Raw genomic sequence first — 26,010 nt, forward strand, 5'->3', positions numbered from 1 at the left:
CTCCCGCCACCACTTCCCTTCAAAACCGAGACCTGCCTGAGAGAGGGAAAGGACAGCAGCACACACCCTGTTTTAGTTCTCCGCATGTTTGGTGAAGAAATGCTGTGTTTGTTGGTTGAACGGGCTGGTCGTGTGAACTCAGAGAGAGCCAAGCTCTAGGATATCCCACCTCGTCCATTCCGAAAAGTGAGACTCGTTAAAGGAGACAGAGGATGGAGAGAACCCTGGGCAGATTTCTGCCGGCCCTTCTCTTCCTCATGTTGAACACGCTTCATGTGGACTCCATGCAAACAGGTAAATGCCGACCTGTCCTCAGTTGGGGTTTGAATGTAGGCAGTCCCTCCAGATCTCCCTTGTTTAAACCGGCTTCCAATCCTGTAACAAAAACAGAAATTGCTGGAAAAGCTCAGCAGCTTTTGCGATTCGTTCGGTTTTTGTTTCAATGTCTGTATTTGTTTCCCCTTTTGTTCACTTGTAAGTCCCCGCCTTGGCCGATCCTTTTGCATGAATTTTTCTCAAGTGTCCAGGTGAAACTTTTCACTGTATCTTTCCCCAAAATACAAGCGACAATAAATCATTAAATTCAGTATCATATTCTAGCTACCCCTCTGTTTTAAACTTGCTTCTTTCTGACTGAATTCACAATCCTCTTCCCCTGAATTCACAGTCCATTCTCCTTTCTCAGCTGAACACTATTGTCTCTTATAATGTTCGGTTGTTGAGTTAAAATTAATATTCGCACTCTCATCGAATATGTTGTACAATGTATTTCATTTTAATAAATTCAACGTGGACTAGACCGACCAGAATAAAAACATTTACAAATAATCTAATAATTTTTCATGAATAACTTCCAAATTTATTTTCGTGAAACGTCAGTTTGAATCAAGTCCTTAACTACCTCTCGGGGATTATATCCAGCAGACACAAGGCCTCTCTCACCAGACTGCAAAATATCCAGCTCCATTTCCTGTTCTTCATGATAATTGATTCTGATAAATGGCTCTCCTAAGGTGTTGCACCCACGCCGTTGACATCTGCCATTACCAGTCCTCTCCTAAAATTTTGAGCCTTTTACCTTTCCAGCTTTCAACTCCATCACTGACCTCCATTTCCTCTCCAAAGATCTGGAATGTGCCGTTAAGTCCCACCTTGCTGAGTCTATCTCTTTTGTTACTCAATGTATGAATTTTGTCTGCCTGTATCCTAACACGCACCAAGTCCTGTTCACCTGTTACTGCACTGCTCACTCAATTGGGCGGCACGGTGGCACAGTGGTTAGCACTGCTGCCTCACAGCGCCAGGGACCTGGGTTCAATTCCCGCCTCAGGTGACTGACTGTGGAGTTTGCACGTTCTCCCCGTGTCTGCGTGGGTTTCCTCCGGGTGCTCCGGTTTCCTCCCACAGACTAAAGATGTGCGGGTCAGGTGAATTGGCCATGCTAAATTGTCCGTAGTGTCAGGTAAGGGGTATATGTAGGGGTATGGGTGGGTTGTCGCTTCGGCGGGTCGGTGTGGACTTGTTGGGCCGAAGGGCCTGTTTCCACACTGTAAGTAATCTAAATACATTGGCTTCTAATTAAACAATACCTTACACGCACTATGTTGGCAATTAACAGGCAGCAATGGTTTACAGATAATACTCCTCGGGGGGCTGACATTATTTGAACTAAAATTATGGCAGGTTCCTTTTGCAGATTGTGGGAATTGAACTTTGGATGCCAGATTTAATTTGGACTTTCTCTTCTTAAAGGTTCAGAATTGTGTTTTACGTTTCCTCGATTGTTACAGATTCTGACCAGTAAATGACCATATGTTAATACTTTTAGGGACATTGTTCTTGTTTTGAATTCATTAAGAGCTCAAATATATGTTTTTTACTTCATTTGGTGGGTATTATCCTTCTTGCTTACAAATCCCTCCTCAACCTCATCTTTTCTCGCTGTAAACTCATACACCCCTACCATTTTATGAAATTTTAGCACTCCTTCTGTTCAGGTTACTTGACCAGAAGACAATACAGATCATCAGTATGCTGTATGACCTTAGTATTTTTTAACAGCACTCTCTCTCCTGCTACTTCTGTGTAGATCAGGATATTTGAATAATGTCTGCTGGCTGTTGAGTCTGTGTTAGTCAAGATGATGATGAGGATAGGACTCTATTCCTCCTGACTTTTGCAGCTCCCTTGTAGAGCCCTCACTCATCAAACTGAGTTGAGGAGGAATTTATTCTCCCATAGGGTTGTGACTCATTGGAGCTCCTTGCCACTGAGAGCTGTGGGGGCACAGTCATAGAGTCATAGAGATGTACAGCATGGAAACACATCCTTTGGTTCAACTTGTCCATGTCGACCAGATATCCCAGCCCAATCTAGTCCCATTTGCCAGCACCTGGCCCATATCCCTCCAAACTCTTTCCATATATATATCCATCCTGATGCCTTTTTAAATGCAGCAATTGTACCAGCCTCCACCACTTCCTCAGGCAGCTCATTCCATCCATGTACCACCCTCTGCGTGAAAACATTGTCCCTTTTATATCTTTCCCCTCTCACCCTAAACCTATGCCCTCTAGTTCTGGACTCCCCCACTCCAGGGGAGTATTTATCCTATCCATGCCCCTCATGATCTGGTAAACCTCTATAAGGTCACCCATCAGCCTCTGATGCTCCTGGGATACCAGTCCCAGTCTATTCAGCCTCTCCCTATAGCTCAAATCCTCCAACCCTGGCAACATCCTTGTAAATCTCTTCTGAACCCTTTCAAGTTTCACAACATACTTCAAATAGGAAGGACACCAGAATTGCATGCAGTATTCCAAAAGTAGCCTAAGCAATGTCCTGTGCAGTCGCAACATGACCTACGAACTCCTGTACTCAATGTTCTGACCAATAAAGGAAAGCATATCAAGCACCTTCTTCACTATCCTATCTACTGCAACTCTACTTTCAAGGAACTATGAACCTGCACTCCTTGTATACATTGAGGACTGAGATAGACTTTTCGTCAGGAGGGGAATCAAGGGTTATAGAGAAAGGGCAGGAAAGTGGATGTGAGGAGTGTCAGATTAACCACTGAATGGCAGAACAGGCTCAAGGAGCTAAGTGACCTACTCCTGTTCTAATTTCTTATGAACTTCTAGTGAGGGTTGAGGAGAGGGAAGTGGTGAATGTGGGAGGTGGGAGGTTTGACAAGAGTAAGGATCATCTTGAAGATAAGCCAGGAAGTGGAAAAGACTCAGTGGGTGAGACAACAGCAAGGTTCTGGAATAGGAAGTGGCAGAGGCTGCACGATGGAGGTTCAGCTTCAAAACAAATTTGTGAAAGTGAGGACTGCAGATGCTGGAGATTAGAATCGAGATTAGAGTCAAGATTAGAATTGTGCTGGAAATGCACAGCAGGTCAGGCAGCATCCGAGGAGCATTTCCAGCACCGCTCTAATCTTGACTCTAATCTCCAGTGAAACAGTGAGCTCCAAAATGGCAGTCGTTAGGTCAAAGGGCCCCTACATCAGACAAGTAGGAAATTATGTTAAAATAAAACTTGCAATGCTAATTAAAATAACTGACTGTCTTTAAAACTACACAACATACAACAGGGCATTGTTACACAGGATTTACTACAGTTGCAAATTGCAAGGAGGATGTTTATCTGAAAGGAACTGACAGGAGAATTTCTGCAGGATCCAGTCCTCAGAAGCTAAGGTCAGTTGCAGTAATAGCTATCAAACATTTAAATTGCCCCTTTCTCCAGCTATCTTGGTTCAATAGGTAGATAGAGACATTGAAGCGCTGATGGAAAAATTGTGAAGTGCATCTAAAAATGATTTAAAAATGCTTGCATGATTCAACCAATGTTTCTATTTTGTGGTCAAATGCAAGAAGGCTATGGAAACAAGTACATGTTGATTTCTTTGAAAGGAAATAAGACCCTGTTTTGGTTGATGATTGCAGTAAGTAGATAAAAGTCTGATACACAAGTACTAAAACCATTGAAGTTTTGTGAAGTTGATTTGCAGTTTGAGTTACCAAAGAGGTTTTTGTCTCCGATAAAGATCCATAATTTAAATCCAAAACTTTGAGATATTTCTGAGTAAGAATGGAGCCCAAATGCACCACCATATCCTCAGCATCAGGTTGTGCTGCAAAATGAAGTATTTGTTCAGTGACAAACTAGGCAATAATTTCTGAGCTTCCCGTTGACACTGGCAAAAATGTTCTGTTATCTTACAGAGTGACCCTGCAGTCCACAACAGATTGGACTGTTATTGTTTGAACATGATCATAGGACAGGGCTAAAGTTGTTTTAAGACTGATATCAATAACAAAGTAAGAAAAAAGCAAGACAAAGTGAAGATGTACCAATGGTATTTGAAGCATGAAACACAGTTTCAATGTTGGTCAATAATGAAAAACCACTGAGATGATAAAAATCTAAGGTGATGATGAGAGATATCTTATTGGTGTTGTTGTAAAAATACAAAGTGCAGTTACATATTAATTGAAGGTTATAGAAATACTCCATAAATGTAGATAATTTGCTTGAAAAGAAAGTCTATCAAAGGGACAGCAAAAGATTCATCCTACAATTTCAAGGGCAAGTATAAAGGAAGTGTAAACCACAAAGAAACTGACATTTTGCTGATATCATATCATCCAAAATAGAGCAGAGTGAGTTATGGTCTTTGAATGTGATACCTCAATCAGCGTAGTAGTTCTGGAATTATGTTTGGCATGGACTCATTTGATCGAAGAGTCTGTTTCTGTGCTGTGCGACTCAATGACTCGATGAGAAGCAGAGTCAAAGTTCTGATGAAAGGTGTTGATAGAAAGTGGATTGAAATAGAAGGAGATGAGAAATAGAAAAAAGCCAGATAGGTTCATTGGAAGTATGTAATAAGGAAAAAGAAATATATATTGTTTCATTATTGACATTAAGTAAAAACATTTTTATGTGTAACTCTTGCAAAATATTGGTGGTCATTACAATAAAAGGAAGTATGCAATCCAACCTGTTAAATTTTCAGGTAATGTTGATATTGGTTTAGTCATAGTATGTTCTGGGAACTTATATCCATGTGCCATTTCTGATGAGCTATGTGCTGTGAGAAATCTTTATTTTGTTTTGTGTGATGTCTCTTTAAAAACAAGGTGAACTGAGGAATTTTTTGAAAGTTAATTGGTTTCCTGATTATGACATCATTAAGTACCAATAAGTTCCAGCAAAGAAGCAGAGTGAATGGAAAACTAATTGCAATGAGCTTGGGTCTTTCTGTAGTTTTCTGTTTTGTTGTTCAAAGCATTTTGAGAATTCATAGAAAATGGAAGCAAGTAAGGTTCTCTTCAAATGGAACAGGTTTCTGTTTGTCAGTTGTCAAACATTTCCTGGTGTTGAAACAGGCCTCTGAGAATGAAGCAGGGTCTGTGTAGCTGTTATATAATGGAATTGGAAAAGAACTGAAGAAAGGAAGAGCAAAGGATTGTGACTTGGACAAGACCCATTGCTGCTGTTTCAGATTTGATAGAGCTCACCAGAATGTTTAAAGGGATTGAGAAGGGAGTCTGTAGGAATTCCGTGGCATCAGGGTTAGCCATAATTCAAGTGAGAGAGGATTCATAAACCTGCTCCTTGCCAATGTTGACCCTGTCTGGTAATATCAGATGTTCTGCTGTAAATGCAATTCAAAGGTTGAAACAATTGGCTGGGACATGAGAGATCCTACAAAATGGGGATTTTGTTGGAAAGACCAAGGTTGCTCATGGTCTCATGATTTATACAGGAGTTAAAGTTAGTGTTGTACCACATGTCTTAGTTATACAGTATTGACTATTTAAAGTAAAAATTACTTTTGTAAATTTCCATCATCTATTAATGTTTGAACTATAATTATTCTCCACCTCAGGCGACTCTCTGTGTGGAGTTTGCACATTCTCCCTGTGTCTGCGTGAGTTTCCTCCAGGTGCTCTGGTTTCCTCCCACAATCTAAAAGTGTGCAGGTTAGGTGAATTGGCCATGCTAAATTGCCTGTAGTGTTAGGTCAAGGGGTAAATATAGGGGAATGGGTCTGGGTGGGCTGCGCTTCGGCGGGTCGGTGTGGACTTGTTGGGCCGAAGGGCCTGTTGCCACACTGTAAGTAATCTAATCTAATCTAATATAGATTGATTGATTGTTCTTTGCATTTATTAGTAAAGTGAAAAATCCACTCGGCTTTGTTTAACAGTTACCTCAACCTTTCAACCCATCATGCTGGACCAGCTCTCTGGATAAACATCATGATTCCGTGCTATTCTCTCCCATTTTCTCCATAACTCTGCACACAGTTTTAATTTCAATAATCACCTAATGCCCCTTGAGTTCCTTGATTGGAATTTACCACATGTCCAGGCAATACGTTCCAAACTCAAGCCACCACTGTGATAAAATGTTTTCCTCACATCAAGCATATTTCTTTAAATCTGTGCACTTCTGTTCTTAATCCCTTTCCCAGGCAGGAACAGTATTTCCTATTCAAACCACTCATTTCGAAAATTTCTATAAATCTCATTTGCGTTTTCTCTTCCTCATGGAGAGAGTTTCAGGGAGTTCCAATCTATTTTCAGGACTAAAGTTTTTATTTAATCCCTCTAACCATTCTTGTAAATCATCTAACACCTTCACTAACGTATGCACATTTACAACCAGGCCTTTCTGTTCCTGCCAACCCTTTAGAGTAGCACTCTGTATTGTATAGTCTCTTTCCATGCTCTTTCTACCAAAATGTATAATTGCATACTTCACATGTGCACAGAGCCCTCTTGATGAACTGCAAATATATAGAGGCACTGCAATATAATTCCTCTGCTGTCATTTGGAAAGGATCAGCTGCAGATACTAGATTAAGGTTGGTGTGCAGCATAACCATTGCCTTGTTTATCTGATGCATGAAGGAGAGGTCTGGGAGCAAAATGCTTCCCAGCATCAATTGCTGCCTTATGTAATTTTAACTGCAGTGTACTTGCTGTAATTCACAGATACTTAGCTGCTGAGTATCGTGGTGTTTGGGAGATGTAGTGTAAGTAGTGCAGCAAACAAAGGCATCCTGTAGCAGAGGAATTTTTAAAATAACTCTTTCAAGATAATGTTTTTAAATGCAGTCACCAAACTGTAAAGGCAAACAGGCTCCGAGAACCTGCTAACAATAAACTTCAGGGATAAACATAGCAAATTAGCTTTAAACATTCTTCTGAATATCCTAACCAGACTTCCCTCAGCCCCTGGAAACCTCACTAATAAATGTTGAGAAGCATAGTAAATCTCTGTGTTCTCCAAGTCATCCTTTGCTCGTGTGGTTTGAGGGAAAAGACAATGATAGATCTGAGCACTGGCATTTCTCTCATTAGGATTCCCACAGAACCCTCATAAAAGTCCCATTTTCTTACTTTACTCCTGTTTGCCCCGTGGAATACAAGATGGAGTAGATTGTGTTCATTGTTTAAGAAAGTAACTTCAATTCATAGAAAGTTCAATTCTTAGAAGCTTCAATAAAAGCTATTCATACGATCGGGGGTAATTTATGAAAATTCCAAGGAGTCTATTGTGGCGTCCATTTCCTTGCAATGAGTATACTCTCTGTATTTCATATTTTTCATTGCTTTATTTTATATTTTAACATTTTATTAATATTGGACAATTATGTTCCAAGTCAGAATGCACAATGGAAAGTCATTTATAACATTCATAAGGAGACAATATGCTTAAGAGATCACAATGCTTTGATATAAAATGCATCTGGATGTTAGTTTGAGGGTAGATGAGATTGGAGAAACAAGCGTACCAAAGTTATAACATACAAGCGTACCGAAGTTATAACATACATGCATTCCTAAGTACACTGTTTAAACTCAGGGTGAAACACCAAGGTCTCAGTAAAAGACAAATCAAATAAAATGGCACCATTTCACATTTCACTTCATACTGCTAAACACAGAAGTCAAAGTTACTGGATCAAATGTTTTGAAAAAGAATTTTATCAGATTGTTGAATAACCAGTATGAACAAACAATAATACAATTCAATTTTCTCCTGCTGCAAGTCAGTCTGGTGGATTCCTGTGGACAGAGCATCAGGGCCGATGGGATCATTATCAACTCGCATCAAGAATCTCAAAAGGGTTATTTTGTCACTGTTGGGACTGACTGTGAGTTCACCATGGAGGCTATTTCCCCCAGGGATAAAATTCAGTTCCAGTTCAGATTCTTCTTGGTCTACAGTCTGCTCCGAGAGTCTTCTATTCTTGAGCCTATCACTGCAGTTCAATTGCTGCAGCCCAATGTGACAGGATCTCTGTCCCTGCTGAGTACCCCCAGACCAGGACAAAGAGTGGGCCTGCCACTTCAGGGAGAGGAGCTTATTGACACATGCAATGCTGGATCGTATGTACAATTTTACGATGGTAAGGATAGACATTCACCACCTATTCGCTCCCTTCTATGTGGGAAGAGAATCCCCAAGCCAGTTTTATCAACTGGGAACTACCTGACCTTAAGACTGGTCACCAGAGGTCAACAACCCCGAGTGGACTTTGTTGGAGATTTCACATCTTTTCAACCAGGTACGATATATATTTTGTTAATTACATTTAGAGAATGTACAATTCTATTACAAGTTTTGAAAGGGTTGAGATGTGTAGCTTAAGAGGGAAATTCACTTGCTAAACACTTAAAAATCAGTGTTAATATCAACATCATTTGTGTATTTGCATAGTCTATTCCTATTGATTTTTTAAAATAGGAGCAAATGTCTTCAAGAAATTACTGATGTCAATTATGGAAGGATGGATTGGTCATTGTTGGGGGGAAGAAAAGAGACACTTTGTTGAAGATTCTCATCTTGCACTAATCAGGACAAATCACAAGAACACAAGTTTGCTGATGACACTAAAATAGGTGGTATCGTCAGCACTGAGGAAGGTTATCAGAAATTGCTGGAGGACCTTGATAAGCTTGGTAAGTGAGCCAAGAAATGGCAAATGGAGTTTAATGTAGACAGGTGTGAGATCCTGCATTTTGGAAAGTCAAATCAAGGTAGGAGTTTCATGGTGAATGGTAGGGCCGTAAGGAACGTAGTGGAATAGAAGGACCTTGGAATTCAGATGCACGGTTTTCTGAAAGTGGATTCCCAGGTAGACAGGGCATTGAAGAAGGCTTTTGGCACACTGGCTTTCATCAGTTAGGACATTGAGTGCAGAAGTTGGGAAGTTATGTTGCTCTTATACAGGGCATTGGTGAGGCTGCACTTGGAGTATTGTGTTCAATTTTGATTACATTGTTTATAAGAAGATGTTATTAAACTGGAAAGAATGCAGAAGAAATTTATGTGGATGTGGCCTGGACTCAGTGGGTCATAGCTTTAGGGAGAGGTTGGATAAGCTGAGACCTTTTTTTCCTTTAGAGCATAGGAGACTGAGAGAGGCATCTTATAGAAGTGTATAAGATCATGAGAGGCATTGATAGGGTGAATGCACTCAGTCTTTTTCCCAGGGTTGGGGAATCAAGGACTACAGGGCATCAGTTTAAGGTTAGAGGGGAAAGAATAAAAGGAAACCTGAGGGCCATCTTTTTTACACAGAGGGTGGTACGCATATGGAATGAGCTGCCAGCAGAAGTGGTTGAGGTGGGGACATTAACAACATTTAAAAGGCATTAGACAAATGCATGTTTAGGAAAGGTTTAGAAGGAAATGGACCAAATGCAGGGAAATGAGGTTAGTGAGGACAGACATTTTGGTCGGCATTGACCAGTTTGGGCCAAAAAGCCTGTCTCCAAGCTGTAGGACTTAATGACTCTATAACACCAATTTAAGGGGAAAACCAAGCTTTGTATCATGGGAGATATTTGATTTGTTGGCAAGTAAAACCTGATTTGTAAATGCGTTACCATGAAAAATACTGATTGACAGTTAACTACGAGGAGAAAGTGAGGACTGTAGATGCTGGGGATCAGCATCAACAAGTGTGGTGCTGGAAAAGCACAGCAGGTCAGGCAGCATCCAAGGAACAGGAGAATCGACGTTTCGGGCAAAAGCCCTTCAGCAGGAAGGGCTGATGAAGGGCTTTTGCCCGAAACGTCGATTTTCCTGCTCCTCGGATGCTGCCTGACCTGCTGTGCTTTTCCAGCACCACTCTAATCTAAACACTGGTTTCCAGCAACTGCAGTCCTCGCTTTTGCCTAGTGGATTTGATGTAAGTCATTTTAACTTTGTCTGTCTTACACCATTGCTCGATGTTGGATTTGTTGTTCATTATGCACCTAATCCAAGCTTAGTTTCCTTTGCAGATGTTTAAATTGGGGATAGATGGATAATCAGTGGCTGAACACCTATTGCTAGCCTTAAATGTTTATTTGACCGGAGAACTGGAAACTTAGAAAGTGCAGCAGATGTAGCCCATTCAGTCCATTCAACATGTTCTGCCATTCAATATGTTCATGACTGATCCTGTCTTTTAGCACCATACCCCTACCATCTCCCCATACCCCTTAACCCCTTTTAGCCTTTTGCCAATTTGTTCAGTCTGTTGGCCTTACACCCTTATATGGGAGAGAGTTCGACAGTTTCAATATCTTATGAGTGAAGACATTTCTTCTCACCTAAACTCCAAATGACCTACTCCCATCCTGAAACCATGATCTCTTGTTCTGTGTCCCCAGCTCCATCCTTGGTCAGTAGAAATCCCATCCTTGCATTCAACCTGACCAGCGTTGTTGGAATTTTGTATTTTTCAATGAGATCCCTGTGCTACTTTTGAACTACAACAATTTTAAAAAATATTAAAAGTCAGAATAACATGGAAAATGTTAATTCTTGTAGGGCACATGCTACATATTATCAAGCATTACACCTCTTCTCATCCAGGGGTAAGAATGCTTTGAATTCAAGTTCTGTGTCCGGATTTGTTGATTATGAAAACCGTATTCATAACATGGCCAAACAGCCCATAAATAGTTCCAAAACACCTTGACGGCTCGTGGTCTCCTGACCAGCCATCCTGAAGAAGGCATTGCTGAAATATTGTGGTACTTTACCGATAGGTGTAGACCAACCCAATGGAAGTCTGTGGCCCAACCCTTGGACACCAGAAATTTAGAAGAGACAGACAGAGCCCTCTGGTTACAGAGCCAATTGGAAATTTACATCCTTTCCAGCCATTACTGGGGGACATTCTAGAGCTATGTTTACAAATTTTCAGCTTTCAGCATTTCTGCCTACTTGTCTGAGGTGGAAGATCTAATTCCAGCAGAAAACATCTGGCCTTTTCCTGCAGCCTGAGATTGAAATCTCTTTTATGGTTAGGTTCCTTGGCAAGAAAACAAAGACCTACATTAGATTTAATCCTCTTTTAATTAATCACCATTAACATACAGCTGTTGTTTCAAAGTAGTATCAGCTGTCAGTTACATAATGTGTCCCTAGTGTTTGAAATTGCATGTCCTTTCCATTCATAGTTCTGATTCAGCAAGGCATAAATGGAGGTCTATGGGGGGAAAAGCAGGAACATGAGACTAATTAATCTTTTTGAAGATCTGGCTTTGACACGATGGTCTTCTCTGCTGTATGATTTTATGATCTTGTGATTATTATTGACCCCATTTTGTAGTCTTGCCAACTCAGTGCATGCTTTCTGACTTCCCATTTCCAATGTCTGAACAGCTTCTACATTCTTTCAGTGAATAAGACTCTGAGGGCAAAGTTGGTGGGATGTCCAAAATGTTTGATGGGATAATAAACTAAGACACTCTCTGCTGCTTAGGTGGGCAGTTTGTAATGATCACGTGGCATTAGTTTAAAGAAAAGAGGAGATATCCCTGTATCTTGGCCAGTATTTATCCCTCAATCGACATCGCAACAAAAAATTATTTAGCTATTATCACATTGCCATTTGTGGAAATTTGTTAAGCATGTATCAGCTACTGTGAATAATATCACAAAGAACTTCATTAGCAAAGTACCTCGAGACATCTGGTGGTCATGGAAAGTGCTACGTAAATGCAAAACTTACCTTTCATCTTTCTGATCTTTGCCATGTGTCCTGTATGCTTTGCCCTCCACCTGGTTGAACTGGATTTTATTCCTCTGTGTCCATGCTGTGTTGTATTGTAGCTACTGGTGGTTGTGGCAAAGTAGAGGAATGATCATAAGAACCAACAAACATAAGAAATAGGAACAGGGGTAAGACGTTTGGCGTCGCAGGCATGCCTCTATAAAGATCTCGGCGCCTAGATATTTTAAAATAAAACTTCTCTTTTATTATTTTCAGTGATCTAGCCTCCACAATTCTCTGGAGTGAAGAATTCCAGACATTCATTATCCTCTGGGAGAGAAAAAAAATTGCTTTTCAGTTTTAAATGAATGTTCCCTTATTCTGTAACTGTTCCATAACTTGGGCAACATTTTCTCAATATATATCCTTTCAAGCCTCTCCAAAACCCTTTATGTTTAAACAGGATGACCCCTCATTCTTCTAAACTCTAATGATTAAAGGGCTAACCTGCTTAGCCATTCTAAATAAGTGCCCCCTTCATCCCACAAATTAATCTAGTGAACTAGACTCCGAAACCAGCATATCCTTTCTTAAATATGGAGACCATAACTTTATGCAGTACTCCGGTAAGGGCCCACCAATACACTGCTTGTAGCAAGACTTCTTTGTGTTTTTATTTTAAATTCCAACCCCTGGCAATAAAGGCCAGCACTTCATTTGCCTTCTTAATTACTTGCTGCACTTGTGTGCTAACTTTTGAGTTTCATGCACATGAACATCCAAATCCCTGTTGACTGCAATTTTATTTGGAGTTTCTCTCCATTTAACTAATAGTCTGCATTTTGATTCTTTCTACCAAAGTGCATGACTTCATAATTTCCTACCGATAACTCCATCTGCCCACTCGCTTAATCTGTCTATATCTTCTTGTAGATTCCTTACATTTTCATCATGTCAGGCCAGCCTCGTCAACAAATTTGGATATATCTTGTTCTATCCCCTCCGCTAAGTTAATATCAGCTGATGAATGTTTATGAAACTTTAAGGCATCTCTCTGCTACTTTGAATTCAGTGTTAACTCATTTAAAGTAAACCGCTGCTTTAAAAAAAAGCAGACAGAGATGTCTCGAGAGTGCTAAGTTAAAAATCACACAACACCAGGTTTAGTTGGAAGTACAAGCTGTTCCTTCATCAGGCAGCAAGGGGAGCAGGATCATGGGACCCAGAATTTATAGCAAAAGATCATAGTATCATACACTGATGTGAGATATTGAACAAACCAAGATTGCTGTTAAGTCTTTCACCTTTTAGAGGTCACCTTTTCTGTTTATAAAACCTGAAGACATCTTGGGAATGTGACTTGAAAGAAGTTCTGATATTTACATATTGATTGATCAAAACCTGCAACCCAATCTAAAAGATGACATCTCCCCTAAACCTTCCTCCAATTACCTTAAAATTATGTCCCCTTGTGACAGGCATTTCCACCCTGGGAAAAAGTCTCTGGCTACCCACTCTAGTTACGCCTTTTATCATCTTGTACACCTAAAGTCACCTCTTGTCCCTCTTAGCTCCAATGAGAAAAACCCTGGCTCCCTCAACTTTTTTTTTGTAAGACATGTCCTCCAGTCCAGGCAGCATCCTGGTAAATCTCCTCTGCACCCTCTCCAAAGTTTCCACATCCTTCCTATAGTGAGTCGACAAGAACTGAACACAATAATCCAAGTATGGTCTAACTAGAGCTGTGTAGCACTGCAGCATAACCTTGCAGCTCTTCAACTCAGTCCCCCTGCTAATCAAAGTCAACGCACCAGGTGCCTTCTTAACAACCCTGTCAACTTGGGTGGCAACTTTGAGGGATCAATGGACATGGGACCCAAGATCTCTGTTCATCCATGTTGCCAAGAATCCTGCCTTTAACCTGTATTCTGCATTCAAATTCGACTTTCCAAAATTAATGACTTTACATTTTTCCAGGTTGAACTCCATCTGCCACTTCTCAGCCTAGTTCTACATCTTGTCAATGTCCCAATGCAACCTACAACTGCCCTCCACATTATCCACCACTCCACCAAACTTCATGTCATCAGCAAACCTACTAACCCACCCTTCCACTTCCTCATCCAATTCATTTATAAAATTTACAAAGAGCAGAGGTTCCTGAACTGCGGAACACCACTGGTCGCCGAGCTCCAAGCTGGACACTTTCCATCTACTACCACCCTCTGTCTTCCATGGGTCAGCCAACTCTGTATCCAGGAGAAAGTAAGGACTGCTGATGCTGGAAGTCAGAGTCAGAAAGTGTGGCACTGAAAAAGCACAGCAGGCCAGGCAGCATCTGAGGAGCAGGAGAGTCGATGTTTCAAGCATAAGCCCTTCATCAGGACATTATGCCCAAAACATCGACTCTCCTGCTCCTCAGATGCTGCCTGACCTGCTGAGCTTTTCCAGCGCCACACTTTTTCACTCAATTCTATATCTAAATTTACCTATACCCCATGCCTCCTTACTTTTTGAATGAGCCTACCTATCAAATGCCTTGCTAAAATCCATATAACACCACATCCAATTTATTTTGTCACATCCTCAAAGAATTCAATAAGGCTTGTGAGTCATGAAGCCATGCTGACTGTCTGTAATCAAACTATTGTTTTCCAAGTAATCATAAATCCTGCCTCTCAGAATCCTCTCCAATAATTCGCCCACCACAGGCATAAGACTGATTGATTTGTAATTCCCAAGGTTATCCCTATTCTCTATCTTGAACAGGGGAATAACATTTGCCACCTTCCAACTATCTGGTATTTATCCAGTGGATAGTGATGAAGCAAAGATCATTGCCAAAGGCACAGCAATCTCTTCCCTCGCTTCCTGTAGTAGCCTTGGGTATAACCTCTGGCCCAGCAGACTTGCCTATCCTCATGTTTTACAAAGTTTCCAGAACATCCTCCTCCTCAACATAAATCTGATCAGCCTGTTTCAGTCTGTCCTTGCAAATGAACAAGGTCCCTCTCACTAGTGAATACTGAAGCAAAGTGTTCATTAAGGACCACCGCTACCATCTCCGACTCCAGGCACAAGTTCCATCCACTAACCCTGATTAGTCCTACCCTCACTCTGGCCATCCTCTTGTTCCTCACATAAGTGTAGAAATCCTGAGAGTTTTCCTGAATCCTACCTGCTAAAGCCTTTTCATGCCCCTTTCTAGCTCTCCAAAGTCCATTCTTCAGTTCCTTCCTGGCTACCTTGTAACCCTCCAGAGGGTTATGGTATGGTGTTAAGGGCTTGAATGGAGAGGAATTTGTTAAGAGTGTACAAGAACATTTTCTGATTCAGTATGTGGATGTACCTACTAGAGAAGATGCAAAACTTGGAAACTAAGGTAGGGCAAGTGGGGGAGTACTTCGGGGCCAGTGACCATAATTCTATTTGTTTTAAAATAGTGATGGGAAGGGTAGACCTGATCTAAAAGTTAAGATTCTGAATTGGAGGAAGGCCAATTTTGAAAATATTAGGCAAGAATTTTCAAGCGTTGAATGGGGACAGGTAAAGGGATGGCTGGAAGTTGGGAAGCCTTTAGAAATGTGATAATGAGAGTCCAGAGACAGTATGTTCCTGTTAGTGTGAGGTGTACGGTTGGAAGGTATAGAAAATGCTGGATGACTAGAGAAATTGTGGTTTTGGTCAATAATACAAAGGAAGCATATGTCAGGTGTAGACAGTGATGCTTTAGAGTTTAAAGGCAATAGGAATATACTTAAGAGGAAAGTCAGGAGGGCAAAAAGGGGACATGAGCTAGATTTCGCAAATCAGGTTAAGGAGAATCCAAAGGGATTCTCCCAATACATAGAAGTACAAAAGGGTAACTAAGTAGAGAATAGAGCCCCTCAAACATCAGCAAGGCCACTTATGTGTGGAATCGCTGGAGATGGGGGAGATAGTAAACATGTATATTGCATCAGTGTTTACTGTGAAGAAGGATATGGAAGATAGAGAACATGGGGAAATAAATAGACATCTTGAAAAATGACCACATTACAGAGTAGGCAGCGCAAGATATCTTAGAACGCACAAATGTGGATAAATCCCCAGGACCTGATCAGGTGTACTGTGGAACTCTGTGGGAATCTAGGAAAGTGATTGCTGGGCCCTTTGCTGAGATATTTGTATCATCAATAGCCACAGGTGAGGGTGCCGGAAGACTGGAGATTGGCTAACGTAGTGTCACTATTTAAGAAAGGGTCAGGAAAAGCCAGGGAACTGTAGACTGATGAGCTGACATTGGTGGTGGGCAAGTTATTGGAGAGAATCCTGAGGGACAGGATTTACATGTATTTGGAAAGGCAAGAACTGTTTAGGCATAGTCTCAACATGGCTTTGTGCATGGGAAATCATATCTTGGAGCTTGGCATTTTGGAAAGATAGGGCAGGACTTGTATGCTTAATAGTAAAGTCCTGGGGAGTGTTGCTGAACAAAGAGACGTTAGAGTGCAGGTTCATAGTTCCTTGAAAGTGGAGTCACAAGTAGATAGGATAATGATGAAGATATCACTATGCAGTTCTGGTCTCCCTGTTATAAGAAGGATGTTGTGAAACTTAAAAGGGTTCAGAAAGCGTTTACAAGGATGTTGCCAGGGTAGAATGGTTTGAGCTGTAGGGAGAAGCTGAATATACAGGGGTGATTTTCCTTGGAGCATCAGAGGCTGAGGGATGACCTTATAGAGGTTTATAAAATCATGAGGGATATGGATAGGGTGAATAGACAAGGTTCTTTTCCCAGGTTGGGGGGAGGGGGGGGGGTGGTGTGGAGTCTAAGACTAGAGTCCATTGGTTTAAGGTGAGAGGGGAATCATTTAAAAGGGACCTAAAGGACAACTTTTTCATGTAGGGGGTGGAATAAGCTGCTAGAGGAAGTGGAGGCTGGTATAATTACAACATTTAAAAGACATCTGGGTGGATACATGAATAAGAAGAGTTTAGAGGGATATTGGCCAAATGCTGGAAAGTCTGACTAGAGTTATTTAGAATATCTGGTCAGCATGGATGAGTGGGCTGAAGGGTCTGTTCTATGATTCTACTGTTCCATCAGTATCCTTAAAGTAAATGTAAAGTCATCATAGTTCCGCCATACATAGGGTTGCTCTCTCATTAGCAGGTGAGACTAATGGTGGTGGTTTAGCATGCCTCAGGCAAAGGAGGGATTGAGAAGGAGTTCATAACAATTCCCCTCACTGTGACATATCCATCAAACATGCTCCAACAGCTCATTTTGAGCATTGACTCAATATCTGATTATGTAGCTTGCTTGCTTATGAAGAGTCAGTCAGCATTAGAATGAAAATCCTATCTATAAACAGTTGTCTGTAATAATGAGACCATGATGTCTTGGCATAAGGACTATAAAGCACTATGGAGATGGGTGAAGAGCCGTTGTTTGGCATGGCCTATTATAGTCAATGCCAACTTTGTGCCAAATCATTCCAAGACACGCCCCCACCCTTTTTCCTTTGTCAGCATCGTCTTGGGCACTGTAAAGGACAATCAACTGGGTACCAAAGACAATATCCTGGCTTGAACATTGGGAAATAGAAGTAGTAATAATGATGAATGTAGAGATTCTAAAACTTTGAAGTATTAAGTCGCAGGATTCGAGACTTCAGCATGCAGTGAAGAGCAGTATTTCCAATGTCAAAATGGAAAATGCATTCCCAAGAGTCTGGTCTGTGATTCCAAAAGTATTGATAACTGTGGAGATGGCAGTGATGAATCCGAACTTCTTCCAACAAAATGCAAAGGTAAGTCTGATCGTTTTGCCTTAAGCAGAACTCAGGCAGTGGCATTAATTATAATTAGGAATGTACTGCACAGAAGAAGGGTATTTACTTCATTGTACCTTTGGTTGACTAAACCAACACTATTTCGGGAATCAGAAATGTATTTGTTCAACTGTTGCTACATTTTGGAAACTAGTTGTGGGATCAGATGACACATTGCTATTTATTTTGAGTTGGTGAGATTTCCTGGGAGTCAGACTAGGCAACCCTGGGATGTGTGCGCAGGCTCCCTTGGTCCAACAGTACTGTGCTGAATGTAATTAAAAGTAGAACAAAATATGAAATACCCTCATTCCCCACCCCCATTTCCCTTCCATTCTAACATATGCCACCTCACACCACTCCCAATAAACCCCTACGTCCCCTCATTCTCCTTACACCCCTACTCAGCCCACCATGGCCTTTCATGCCTCCATACCAACCTATGGCCTTCTGCCCATTCCCATGACCCTTTGCTGTCATGTTCCACCCACCATCCTTTGTTCCTAAACCTACCAGGGTATTCACTGAATGTTCAACATGCAAGCCTAGGAACCACACAGAGATGAGGTAAAAATAAAGTTCGAACAGCAGAATTTTCCAAGCCCTTCAGCAGCATTGTTTTTAGTTCGTGATGAAGATTCATTTTCATTTGGACAGCACCTCTATCTTGCCTTGCCTTTCTAGCATGTCTCATTTCACACTTTATCCTGAATCACAGAATAGTTGTGTCCTGCCTTGCATTTTAGTGCAGGTTAAAAGCCAGGCAGCTTGTCCTGCATGGCAGCATTGAATAGCCAAAGGGGTGGGCATGTTCCTGTATGGCACAAAGTTATATTGATGTCACACCAGCTTTCACAGACTACACACTGCACATGTTTCCAAAGCCTGTGTCGGTCAGTTGGCTCAGGTGGTGAGAGCGTGGTGCTAATAATGCTGCAGGAGTGGGGGTGTTGTTCTCAAGACACTACCACTGTGGCAAAAGGAGGAATTGTGTGAGAGGAAAGTGATTGGAGGAGCTGATGGTGGAGAGATGAGCAAAGTTCTCTCCAAACCCCCTGCTAATATTTATGTTTCAACCAACATCATCAAAATGGAGAGGGTAATTTTAACCTCTAAAAACAAATAGCTAATATCACCATGCTGTTTTTGTGGGATATTTCTCTGTGCAAATCAGTTGCTGTGTTACCAATACAGCCGAGTCTACATGTCAAAAAGACTTCACCGACAGTTAAGCATTTGGGATGACCTTGAATCCAACTGATCTTTTTTGTGCAATGTGACAGTCTCTCTGTAGTGCTTAAGGCTGATGGCTGGTGACTTTGAAAAATGTTTTGAAAAAACTGCTGGTTTCTTATTCTACAGTGGGAAATCTTATTAGAAATTAATTAAGTCAATATGGTAATTAATTCAGTTGCATATCTGCTTAAATTATCAGTAACAGTATTTTGCATGGTGGATGTATGGCACTCTGCGATTATAATTAAACCTTTTAAAATCCTTTTAATTACACAAGTGCTTATTTGATCTTGTTGTTATCTTTCACTGTAATCTTATTCTTTTATAGAGATTTTGTTTAGCTCAGCCAGTGTTGGTAAAGGCAGCTCAAGCACCATGGAGCCTAACAATTCACTGTCACCTTCCTTCAACTTCACTGCCCTTTGTCAAACACCAAATAAACATCATCACCTTCTACCACACAGTGTTCCTTATCCAGACTCTGCCACAGGTACTTTTGTTTAAATCATGACAATAATTTTTTCTTTACTTTTAGTGAAGTTGACAGTGCTCATTGAAATTTCTTACCTTAGAATGAAAGCACTTCGACAATGGTTTCAGTGGTTTCCAATCCTTCTGAATACAGTGGCATCATGCCAAGAGTATCCTGTGACACTGACCCCTACCCAGAGTTTGTTGAATTGTGAGATGGCACCCCATGTCCCCAGCTACAGAAAGTACCACGGAATGTTGTCATGTACCCAGGGCGCAGGATTATTTTTCTCTTAAGGGTTCCACCTTGAGAGGTATATTTTGACTTTTGCGGGTTAGTTTTTGGGGGACTTCTTTCTAATTCTGACTGATTCCTTTATTAGTTGATGCAATGACGTGGTAACATCACTTTTTGAATGTGTGTTGATGTGTAGGATATTTGGAAATAAATGTAGAAGAATTCATTGAATCTTCAATAATTATCCACATTGCATTAAACTCAAAGCCACAGCACACAAGGAAATTGTTTGCTTCCTACAGCAGCATTGAAATTGCTGCAAGGCAACAGGCATAAGTTAGCAAGAACATGCTAACTGACCCATGCTTCAATGCATAAAAAGCCATTATCCCAAACACCCCTTCCAGGTTGGTGGGGTCACAGCTAATGTGCTTTCATCTCCTGTTCGCAAAACTGGAATGTTTTAACGAGGCAGTAACTACCATAAGATGTAGAATCCGAATTAGGCCATTCAGCCCATCAAAGGCTCCAACCTTGGATTTAGCTCTACCACTCAATTATGGCTGATGTGTTTCTCAACAGAAATTCAGGGAGCTAGGATGGAAGCTTAGAGCTAGGACAAACAGAGTTGTTGTCTCTGGTTTGTTGCCCGTGCCACATGCTAGTGAGGCGAGGAATAGGGAGAGAGAGAGAGGAGTTGAACACGTGGCTACAGGGATGGTGCAGGAGGGAGGGTTTTGGATTCTTGAATAATTGGGGCTCCTTCTGGGATATTGGGGTAGGTGGGACCTCTACAAGCAGGATGATCTTCATCTGAACCAGAGGGGTACCTATATCTTGGGGGTTGGGGGGGGGGGATTCGCTAAGGCTAGGTGGTGGGGGGGTTGGAATTCGCTAAGGCTAGCGGGTGGGTTTAAACATATCCAGCGGGGGGGGGGGGGATGGGAACCAAAATTGTAGCTTGAGTATAGAAAAGGTTGAGAGTAGGGAGGTCCAAAATCAAGTTTCAGGGACGCACAATGGCACTGGCTAGCGAGAAGTTGGTTTGAAGTGTGTCTACATCAACGCCAGGAGCATTCGGAATAAGGTGGGTGAACTTGCAGCATGGGTTGGTACCTGAGACTTCGATGTTGTGGCCATTTTGGAGACATGGATAGAGCAGGGACAGGAATGGTTGTTGCAGGTTTCAGGATTTAGATGTTTCAGTAATAACAGAGAAGATGGTAAAAGAGGGGGGTGTGTGGCATTGTTGATCAAGGACAGTATTACAGTTGCGGAAAGAATGTTTGGGGACCCGTCAACTGAGGTAGTATGGGCTGAGATTAGAAACAGGAAAGGAGAGGTCACCCTGTTGGGAGTTTTCTATAGGCCTCTGAATAGTTCCAGAGATGTACAGGAAAGGATAGCAAAGATGATTCTCGATAGGATTGAGAGAGACATGGTAGTTGTCATGGGGGACTTCAACTTTCCAAATATTGACCAGGAACACTATAGTACGAGTACTATAGATGGGTCAGCTTTTGTTCAGTGTGTGCAGGAGGGCTTCCTGACACAGTATGTGGACAGGCCAACAAGGGGCAAAGCCACATTAGATTTGGTACTGGGTAATGAGCCTGGCCAGGTGTTAGACTTGGAGGTAGGTGAGCACTTTGGTGATAGCGATCACAATTCTGTTATGTTTACTTTAGTGATAGAAAAGGATAAGCATATACCACTGGGCAAGAGTTACAGCTGAGGGAAAGGCAATTGCGATGCGATTAGGCAAGATTTAGGAAGCATAGGATGGGGAAGGAAACTGCAGGGGATGGGCACATTAGAAATGTGGAGTTTTATTCAAGGAAAAGCTCCTAAGTGACCTAGATAGGTATGTACCTGCCAGGCAGGGAGGAAGCTGTAGAGCGTGGGAGCCATGGTTTACAAAGGAAGTGGAATCTCTGGTCAAGGCGAAGAAGAAGGCTTATGTTAGGATGAGATGTGAAGGCTCACTTAGGGCGCTTGAGGGTTACAAGGTAGCCAGGAAAGACCTAAAGAGAGAACTCAGAAGAGCTAGGAGGAGACATGAGAAGTTGTTGGCGGATAGGATCAGGCTAAACCCTAAGGCTTTCTATAGGTATTTAAGGAATAAAAGAATGACGAGATTAGGGCCAATCAAGGACAGTAGTGGGAAGTTGTGTGTGGAGTCAGAGGAGATAGGGGAAACACTAAATGAATATTTTTTGACATTATTCACTCTAGAAAATGACAATGTAACCTGAGACACAGGCTACTAGACTAGGTGTGCTTGAGGTTCACAAGGAAGAGGTATTAGAAATCCTGCAGAGTGTGAAAATAGATAGGTCCCCTGGGCCAGATGGGATTTATCCTAGGATCCTCTGGGAAGCCAGGGAGGAGATTGCCGAGCCTTTGACATTGATCTTTAAATCGTCATTGAATGCAGGAATAGTGCCAAAAGACTGGAGGATAGCAAATGTGGTTCCCTGTTCAAGAAGGGGGGTAGACACAACCCTGGTAATTATAGACCAGTGAGCCTTACTTCAGTTGTTGGTAAAGTATTGGAAAAGATTATAAGAGATAGGATCTATAATCATCTAGAAAATAATAATTTGATTAGGGATAGTCAGCACAGTTTTTGAAGGGTAGGTCATGCCTCACAAACCCTGTTGAGTTCTTTGAGAATGTGACCAAACAGGTAGATGAGAGTAAACCAGTTGATGTGGTGTATATGGATTTCAGCAAGGCTTTTGATAAGGTTCCCCACAGTAAGCTATTGTACAAAATGCGGAGGAATGGGATTGTGGGAGATATAGCAGTTTGGATCAGTAATTGGCTTGCTTAAAGAAGGCAGAGGGTGGTGGTTGATGGGAAATGTTCATCCTGGAGTCCAGTTACCAGTGGTGTACCGCAAGGGTCGGTGTTGGGTCCACTGCTGTTCGTCATTTTTATAAACGAGCTGAATGAGGGCGTAGAAGAGTGGGTTAGTAAATTTGCAGACGACACTAAGGTCGGTGGAGTTGTGGATAGTTATGAAGGATGTTGTAGGTTACAGAGTGACATAAATAAGCTGCAGAACTGGGCTGAGAGGTGGCAAATGGAGTTTAATGCGGACGAGTGTGAGGTGATCCGGTTACTTTGGTCGGAGTAACCGGAATGCAAAGTACTGGGCTAATGGTAAGATTCTTGGTAGTGTAGATGAGCAGAGAGATCTCAGTGTCCATGTACACAGATCCTTAAAAGTTGCCAGCCAGGTTGACAGGGTTGTTAAGAAGGCATACAGTGTTTTAGCTTTTATTAATAGAGGGATCAAGTTCTGGAACCATGAGGTTATGCTACAGCTGTACGAAACTCTGGTGCGGACGCACTTGGAGTATTGTGTACAGTTCTGGTCACCGCATTATATGAAGGATGCGGAAGCTTTGGAAAGGGTGCAGAGGAGGTTTACTAGGATGTTGCCTGGTATGGAGGGAAGGTCATATGAGGAAAGGCTGAGGGACTTGAGGCTGTTTTCGTTAGAGAGAAGAAGGTTGAGAGGTGACCTAATAGAGACATATAAGATAACCAGAGGGTTAGATAGGCTCTCCCTATCCACCCTTTTTCCAAGTATGGTGACAGCGGGCACGAGGGGGCATAGCTATAAATTTGAGAGGTGATAGATATAGGACAGATGTCAGAGGTAGTTTCTTTACTCAGAGAGTAGTAAGGGTATGGAATGCTTTGCCTGCAACGGTAGTAGATTCGCCAACATTTAAGTCATCATTGGACAAGCATATGGACGTACATGGAATAGTGTAGGTTAGATGGACTTCAGATTGGTATGACAGACCAGAGCTACATCGAGGGCTGAAGGGCCTGTACTGCACTATATATGTTCTATATATGTTCAACTCATTCTCCTGCTTTCTCCCCATAACCTTGAACCCGTTACTAATCAAGAACCTATCTATCTCTGTCTTAAATACACTTGATGACTTGGCCTCCACAGCCCTCTGCAACAATGAATTCCACAGATTCACCACCCTCTGGCTGAAGAAATTCCTCCTCATCTCAGTTCTAAAGGGTCATCCCTTCGTTCTGAGGCCATCTGCTAGTGAAAACATCATCTTCCTGTCCACTCTATTCAGGCCTCTACGTATCCTGTGCATTTCCTGCTTATAGTGTCCAGGGATATGCTGGCTGGGTGGATTAGCTGTGGGAAATGCAGGGTAACAGATGGGGTGGGTGGGGGGGTCTAGGTTGGATGCACTTTGGAGGGGGTAATGTGGACTTGATGGGCTGAATGGCCTGCTTCCACACTGTGGGGATTCAGTGAATGATAACCATCTTCCATATGCCCCTTATTCCTCCATGTTCCCCTCTCTCCACAAAGAAATCCCTTTCTCCTTCATGACCTTCCCCACTGTCACTCCATATACACCCTTTAGCCCACCATGTACCCCCTCCTTTTCTCCATTCTTCTTTTCCCTTTTCTACATACTTATTCCTTTTCCCTCCTGGTATCCCCTCACCTTCATACACACTCTCCTTTCCGTACACTGTCTCTCTCTTTAATATACCTTCTTCCTCCACCCTGTGCCACCTCTCCTTCATGTACCTCTCAGCACTCCATATTCTCCCTCCTCCATATTCTCCCTCCTCCATATTCTCCCTCCTCCATGAGCCCCTTCCCCATTCCAAGTACTCCCTTCTCTCCCTCCACCTACCCACTCTCTAGTTCTTCTTCCCTATGATCCTCCATGTACAGTATGGAGTTGATGTTGTGTGTGTTACTTTGAAAAGGTGTTTGATAAAATGTCACATGTTAGGCTTACTTAGTAAAATTGAACCCATTGGACAATAGGGCAGACAATGCATGGAATAAAATGAGTGGAAGGCTGCGAGATATGGTAGTGATGATGGGGCTGTTCTGTAAAAACTGGTTAGGTTTTGGAGTGTTCACGAAGTTGGTAGATAATGAATTAATAGTAGCTTCAGAAGGGAATGAGATAGCTACTTGAAAGTAAAATATTGCAGGGATTTAGGGAAAGAGCAGTGGAAACAACTGGACTCTTTGAAACAGCTGGAACGTATTCACTAGGCCCCTAGCTTGCTTCTTAATTGTGTTATTCAAGAATGTTAAGATACAATGTCCTCACTTTCTCCAAGGGCACTCCCACTGTCCTCCATCCAAACCCTCGAATGATAGGTCAGAGTAGGGCCCTAAAGCAGGAACTCTCTAAACTAGAAGTTGCTAATCCCGAACCAGGACAGGGACTGAGTTAAAGTAAGGGCCATTCTGATGGGTTATTAAGGTTTTGCAAGAGCAGTTTTGAATCCTAACAAACAAGGACCAGGATTTTTAAGTGGGGCGAGTCCCACTTAAGGAACCATTAGTCTTTTTTTTTTCACCCTTCCCTTCAATAGATAAGTTGGTCCACTGTCAAAGAATTGGACTGGACTCTAGTCCCTTGAGTAGAAACGAGGCTGAAACACAAGCATCGAGAATCAGATTCCTGTAGACACATAATACATTTTGTCCTAACCTCTACAGTCCTGGCAGCATCTCCTCCTGTTAACCCTCCAGCTGTGTGAATGTTGGGGATTTAGCCTCTGAATAAATCACAGTATTGCAACAAATATGGTTGTTAGTTGATTACTGTTTCTCCGTACACTGAGTGAAAATCTGTTTTAACTGTTGATGCAACTTGTATTTATTTTTCTCCTCCTCGCAGACAGCAAGTCCTATGTTTCGCTGCTTGCACTCTACATCATCCTGGGAGTCATTGCTGGGCTGGTCCTGCTGTTCTGGTGTTGCTGGTCACCAGGTTGGTTTATTTGGAGGCTCAGTGTCTGCAGATTCCTCCCGTGCTGTAACTCCTTCTGTGCAGCCTGTCAGCTCTGCACTCATAGCTGCTGTCAGACTGACAACAGTCGACTGTCCAAGGTCACACCACAAAGCTCAGTCCCTGTACCTGTGTAGTTGACACTTTCAAGGTTACTATCCCACCCTCTGAGAGCACATTATTAATAGCCTGACTAGCTGGATTTTACAATACTCCAGCCTGACATTCTCAGTTGGGGTGGGACTGCCTTCGGATTAATATGACATTTACAATATATTTGTTTGACTAATTCATGGATTCCCTGTTTTTCAGGAATGAGAGAATGTAGGTATTCTGTTGACTTGCCTGTGGCTTAAGCAATGAGACAGTACTAGTTCCACCTTTAGATTTTCCTTACCAGTCTGTTGCATTCTGTAA

At 42.0% G+C, this 26,010-nt stretch overlaps 1 protein-coding gene across 1 annotated transcript; it reads left to right on the forward strand.

Annotated features, from left to right (window-relative positions):
- The first annotated feature begins 212 nt into the window (after nucleotides 1-212).
- ldlrad2 (low density lipoprotein receptor class A domain containing 2) lies at nucleotides 213-25,730 on the forward strand. Its single transcript, XM_060851910.1, has 4 exons — nucleotides 213-294; nucleotides 8,072-8,590; nucleotides 17,662-17,811; nucleotides 25,483-25,730. The coding sequence occupies exons 1-4, from the start codon at nucleotides 213-215 to the stop codon at nucleotides 25,728-25,730; spliced, it is 999 nt and encodes a 332-aa protein (XP_060707893.1).
- Nucleotides 25,731-26,010: the final 280 nt, after the last annotated feature.

This window comes from Hemiscyllium ocellatum, chromosome 37 (genome assembly GCF_020745735.1).
Source record: "Hemiscyllium ocellatum isolate sHemOce1 chromosome 37, sHemOce1.pat.X.cur, whole genome shotgun sequence".
NCBI lineage: Eukaryota > Metazoa > Chordata > Chondrichthyes > Orectolobiformes > Hemiscylliidae > Hemiscyllium > Hemiscyllium ocellatum.